The sequence below is a fragment of the Pipistrellus kuhlii genome, unplaced genomic scaffold, assembly GCF_014108245.1.
Source record: "Pipistrellus kuhlii isolate mPipKuh1 unplaced genomic scaffold, mPipKuh1.p scaffold_m20_p_8, whole genome shotgun sequence".
NCBI lineage: Eukaryota > Metazoa > Chordata > Mammalia > Chiroptera > Vespertilionidae > Pipistrellus > Pipistrellus kuhlii.
Genome location: NW_023425584.1, coordinates 28,862,594 through 28,868,618, shown reverse-complemented (window position 1 = coordinate 28,868,618; position 6,025 = coordinate 28,862,594). Strand labels below are relative to the sequence as shown.

Here is a 6,025-nt window from a genome sequence, read left to right as displayed (position 1 = left end):
CAGCCCAGCGTTTGTCCAGGCTCATTTGGCTGCCAAACCTGATCACCTCATGTGGCGGCTCCTGTGTTCGCTGCAGAATATTAATGGCTTTCATTACGGAATCCCGCCGGGCCCTGCTCTGGGTGTTACGTAATATAGGACGAGTGCACTGGGTATTTCCTTCCTAAACGGCTAAGCCATCTCCCTGCTGAAGACTACCCGGGCCCCAGGCTTTTGGAGACGGGCGTGTGGGCTCCTGGTATTTATTTATTTATTTATTTATTTATTTATTTATTTATTGGGCTCCTGTTATTTTAAATCTCTTTTACCCTCAGACTGCAGTCAGGGAGCACCGCATAGGCAGCTGGTATTCACAGAGTAGGAGCAGACGGGAAATGCAAGGGTTTTGCAAATCTGAGACAGCTGGGGCGGACTGGGGTCTAACGCTGCCCAGCTGGTCCTGGGGAGATCATCCCGCCTCTCTGAGCCTCCGTTTCCCTCTCTGTCTCACAGGAATCACAACGCGCACCCGCACAGCCACTAGGGGACTGACCGAGAGGAGGCATGCTTAGAGTAAGTGCTTAATATTACAAGCCAGTATTAACGAATGCTAATAAATGTATTGTTTGATAGATCCTTTCCTCAGCTTGTCCGTGGGAATCCACAACCAAGCTAGGGAGACAGGCAGGACAGCCCTCTGCGTGCAGGGGTCACCGTGCGTGAAGGGGAGGGCGCCGAGTCTCAGGGAAGGAACCACAGAGCAGATGCTGGGAGAGCCTAGGAAACACCAATTCCCACACCCAGAAACCTTGCTAGAACTTGCGTCCCACCCACCACTGCCACACAACGTTTTCACTTCTCGAGAGAAGCAGGTGGGTCAACAAACTGTGACGATGGTCTATTCGTCTTAAGGTCTGTGTCCCCTGCAAAATGCTGGGTGGCCTTGAGCCCCGAGGGAGGATGAAGGCTCACCTAGTGGTGCCTCTAGACTTAGAAATCCAACTTGTTACCTTTGACACACACAACCCTGCAAGCTCATCGCTGAGAAATGTATCTTTCAGTCCAAACTAAGATTTTAAAAAGTATGATGAACTATCATCAGGGACCCACCATTTCTGTCCCCAAGAAGATAAAACCCTCCCCTGACATGGGCCTCCTTTGCTAAAACTCCTTTTTCATTCTCTGTGGGAGGGGCTGGGCTGCAGGAGAGGGGTTAGGGGCAAGCTTGTGCCTGCCCTCCTCACAGCCCCAGGGACCCGGCCATTTAGCTCCTCAGAGAGCCTCACTTTGGCCAGGGGCTGCTTGCAGTGCAGGTCACATGGGATGTGGTGGAGGTTGCAGTTGATTGAAAAGAAAAGCTGAGCAAAGCCCCTGGAGAAATTCTGTCTCTTGGTGCTCTAAACTTCCCATGTCAGTGTGGCCCAAAGTTCCCAAGAAGTCTAGCCCAACAGGGAGGGAAGCACTTCTGCTCCTGACAGTGCCCAGGAAAACACCCCCATCCAAGGTGTCCCCAAGCGCTTCCCAAGCTTGAAGCCTTCGGCCTGCAGGGGAGGGGGCCATTCTGACGGTCAGACCACCCCAGTTCCTCTGCACCCAGCCAGGCACTGCCTGGCCGTGGAGGTGCTCGCCGGGGGTGTTTATGGGGCCGGCTGTATGGATCCCAGGGTTCCTCTGGTTTGTGCTCTGACCCGGCGCCTGCTCCATGTCTTGCTCCCAGCTCGGCCCCAGCACTTTCTGTGCGTAAACATGCCCGCATTCCTGAGTGCTCTCCCCACTTCTGGGCTTGTCAAACCGCTAGCTTCTCCCAACTTAGTCTCTCAGGGCCCCAAACTCTTGGCGATGCCTGAACCTCCCTCCCCAGTATCCACAGAGGGCGCCTCGGCACATCCTGGTCCCCCAGGAGCAATGCTCAGGTCCACCCACAGCCCCAGGCTCCCCCCCCCCCCCCCCCCCTGCAGCCATCAGCCCTTTGGCAGAGCTTATTGCTTTGTTTTGAGCAGCAAGGTGGGAATCAGCACCTGGAGACCAGATGGTTGTTGTTTTTCCCATATATATTTATTCCAAAATAAAGATATAAAATTTTAAACAAACATATATTTTTAAGTATAAAAAATATAACAATTGATTTTGATTTAGCGTGGCTTACTTAATTTTTAAATTGCAACAACTTAAAGAGGAAGCTTTTAATAAATAGAATAAATACTATTTTATCTCTATGCTCTGCCTCTCATCCTTTCCTTCTGGAAAACTCCCAGGAGGCTGCTGAGAAACGTCAGTGTGTTGCCCGTAGCGGTTTGGTTGCACGGCTGCTCACAGGAGAAATTCTGTGGGGAAGAAAGTGAACAAAGACCGAGTGACTATAGCAGCATGGAACCAGCAGCCCAGGAGCTGCCCTGCCCAGGACCTGCTGAGGGGAGGGGGTTCCTGGGGCAGAGGCTGGGCAGGCAGCAGGGAGCTTGAGAACAGAGCAAATGGATGGGGAGGCCCAGACTAGCATTTTGTGTAGCCACGCAGGTAGCTGACTTTGTGGTAAGATTTCAGGATACACACACACACATACACACACACACCACCCCTATAAAATAGTCCTAAATCTATTAGGGAAAACCTTTTCTTGGGACTCTTTGGGGCCAACAATTTTGTTACTGTCCTTTTGGGTTGTCCTTTCAAGGTAATTCATAGCACAGTGGTAAAGGGCAGGGCCTTGAGGTCACATTGACCAGAATTCTAATCTCAGGTTTGCCACTTATTAAATTACTAGAGGCCTGGTGCACGAAATTCATGCATGGGGAAGGGGATCCCTCAGTCCAGCCTGTACCCACTCCAATCTGGGACACCTCAGGGGATGTAGGGCTGCTGGTTTAGGCCCCATCCCTGCTGGCTCCTAACTGCTCACCTGCCTGCCTGATCACTCCCTAACTACTCCCTGCCTTGGCCCCCACCACCATGGCTTTGTCCAGAAGGACAAATTGGCATATTACCCTTTTATTAGTACAGATGTAGCCTTAGGAAAATTAGGTAACCTCGCTGAGCCTCAGTTTCTTCCTCTCTAAAGTGAGGGTGATAAACCTGGCAAGTCTGCAAGGTAGCTACACAATGAAATGGTATACGTAAGCCCTTAGAATCACATGCTGTTGGTGGTAGAAATGCATTCCGTTAGGCAGCTGAGCAAAGGGTCCTCAGCCTTCTCCGAGCTCAGGTGGCGATGCTAACTCCCGAGGTGCCCACTCCCCACCGCTGCCCTCCAGGGCCCGGTAGAGGCTGCAGAAGGTAACGTGCTGATGGGCCTATAGAGCAAACGGCAAACTTTTCACCTGGATCTGGGTGAGTTTTCCTTTGAACACCCGATTAGCCAATCCACCCCCAAACCTTCTCTAACTTGCAGACTATTCCTGCCATTCTGTTGCTAACAGGTTAGCTAACTGAATCTCTGGATACATTAGTGTTCCCTGGCTATGGCCCGGGCTCCCTGGATTTTAGCATCCAATTACGATCAGATGCATTTGTTCAGGATGCAGTAGGTGGAGAGAAGGAAATGGCGACAGAGGTGTCTTTAAAGCTAGGGAACATCGGCTGTCCGAGGCAGCGCTCGCTTAAATCCGTTGTTCTGATTCCTTTTCCGATAGGTCTCTTCTCGACCAGTTCCACCCTCGTATCCATTCTCACTCACACAGTCGTGGCATTACGTTCACACAGAGACAGCGGACCGAGGAGAGAAAGCACACTCACCGGGCACTTGCTCTTCAGGACTGAGACCGTCTTCCTCACCCGGTTGAAAACCAGGGGGAAGCTCGCTCTCACCGTGGAGTTGGCCATCTGGGCCAGGCCCTCCTGGAAGCAGGGTGTGGTGCAGTTGTCCTGGGGAGGAGAAAGGGTGAGTTTCAGCAGAGAAAGTTAGAAAAGGAATGCTGTGAGGCACTGTTTTAATTTAACCAATGTAGCCTGAAGGGACCACAGCCCTGGCCAGTCCGGACCGGTGGTTCTGGGGGAGGCCCTTTGTCCGCAGCGACACCCCTGCAGGTTTCAGGATGTCCCACCCAGGGAGCCTGAGGCCTGCTGGCCCTGGAGATCAGCCAGTTCCGAGTCTCCTTGTCAAACCATGCTGCCTGTCCCGAGCCTTGCGATAGCGAGTTTGAAAGTCAGGGAAGAAAAAGCCCTTCCACACCAGCCGGGAGGGATGTGGCCAGGAATGCAGCGTGTTTCTACAGGAGCTAACGTGGGCTGGGACGAGGGGCGGGCGTGATGCTGCCTGTCCGTTCTCAGCTGCGTGTGGGCCTGACCTCAGCTGGGGCGGGAGCTCTGGTTCTCGAAGTCCTTGCTTCAGAGAAAGCAAAGCAGAGCCCCTTGGATAAGCGCTTCCTCCTCACCTTAGCCAGAAAGTTTCTGCCACTCAAGAGGCCAGTGAACTTCCAAAAGCCCTTCCCACTTCCCCCAACCCATGGCCTTGGCTGCTGTCCTCCCAGAGGCCCCGCAGCAGCTGGGTAGACAGTGCGTCCAGAGAAAAGATGAAGCGTTGCCCTTTTATTTACATTGCTTTGCAACCTTAGAGGTATCGTCAGATGCATTAGGAAGTAATATGATATGGGCTGTATCATTTGTTGTCATCTCAGTTCCAGTTTTATTTAACCATGCACCTGGCACCACTAATTTAAAGGGACAATCAAGATCCTTTTTTTAAATATTAAGAAGCAGCCCAGCCGAAACCGTTTTGGCTCAGTAGATAGAGCGTCGGCTTGCGGATTAAAAGGTCCTGGGTTCGATTCCGGTCAAGGGTATGTACCTTGGTTGCAGGCACATCCCCAGTAGGGGGTGTGCAGCTGATTGATGATTCTCTCTCATTGATGTTTCTAACTCTCTATCCCTCTCTCTTCCTTTCTGTAAAAAAATTAATAAAATATACATTAAAAAAAAAAAGCGGCCCAACTTCTCAAGGAGCATATAGCTGACCAACTACAAATAAATCTATATTGATATATGGTAGAATCACCAGAGCCTGGTCTTGAAAGGAAATACTAATCTGTAACAACCATAATTAGGAAACACTTGCTTATCTAAAATACCAAGAAAGCAATTAGTTTTGCTTAAACACTTAAAAAAGGAGATCAAGATTATATGCTTTTACTATACTTACAGAAGGAATGGGCAGACACAAACAATTGGTCACCTGCAAAAGAGTAATTTCAAAGTGAAGATTCCAAATAAGGAAATTAATATCAGCTTGAAAAGATCTTAACAGAGCATGTACTCACATTGCCGCTACAGCTGCATTTTGACAGCGGATCTTTCTAAAACAGATTGAGAGACAAGAAACCATGATGTGTGTTGTGCTCTTCCTTCTCCTAAAAGGATGCCCTTACATTTCAGTAGCTGCTCTTCCCACTGGTGCCCCTCTCCACCGCTTACCTGCAGGTTATCGATGAGGTGCGTGATGTCCTTGATCCCTACGAAGGTCAAACAGCCCTGCCCAGCCACAGAGCCGAGGAGAAGGGCAGAGGCAAGGACCACAGTCAGGAGCATCTTGACACAGAGTTGGAGTTCAGTCTGCAGACACCTTCACATCAAGTCGTATTTAAAGCTCCCTCACAAACGTGGAAAAACCCCGACATCAAACTGATACCAAGTGCCCACTTTTTCTCTGTAAGTTTGGGTCACTTGACATTGAAAAGAAAAAAAAAAAAAGGTATACATACTATATCAAACTGAGTCACTTGCCAAAGACTATGTTTTGCATTATCTAGGGAAATATCATTCCTTAGAAAGAAAGAAAAAAAAAGCTTTTGAAAAGGTTGGGTGTAGAGATGCTATAGGAAAAGTTAAAGATCTTAACACACACACACACACACACACACACACACACACACAAACTTTGAGGCAGAGCTTCTGGTTGTGAGAGTTAAAACACTCTCCACGAAAGCCCAGGGCTGTATTTTCCCTCTTTCACTTTGATGGAAATGCGATACAGTAATAGCCAGACACGGGTGTTCTGATGAAGGACGGGCTGGGCTGGGTGGGGAGAGCGTGGTGGGACAGACAGGAGGATGAGAGA

At 49.9% G+C, this 6,025-nt stretch overlaps 1 protein-coding gene across 1 annotated transcript; it reads right to left on the bottom strand.

Moving 5' to 3' along the window:
* Nucleotides 1-2,167: 2,167 nt before the first annotated feature.
* On the bottom strand, nt 2,168-5,559 carry IL9 (interleukin 9). The gene is made up of 5 exons (XM_036424291.2): nt 5,383-5,559; nt 5,229-5,264; nt 5,111-5,143; nt 3,709-3,837; nt 2,168-2,303 (listed from the first exon to the last, which is right to left on the bottom strand). The coding sequence occupies exons 1-5, from the start codon at nt 5,494-5,496 to the stop codon at nt 2,193-2,195; spliced, it is 423 nt and encodes a 140-aa protein (XP_036280184.1). The 5' UTR covers nt 5,497-5,559; the 3' UTR covers nt 2,168-2,192.
* Nucleotides 5,560-6,025: the final 466 nt, after the last annotated feature.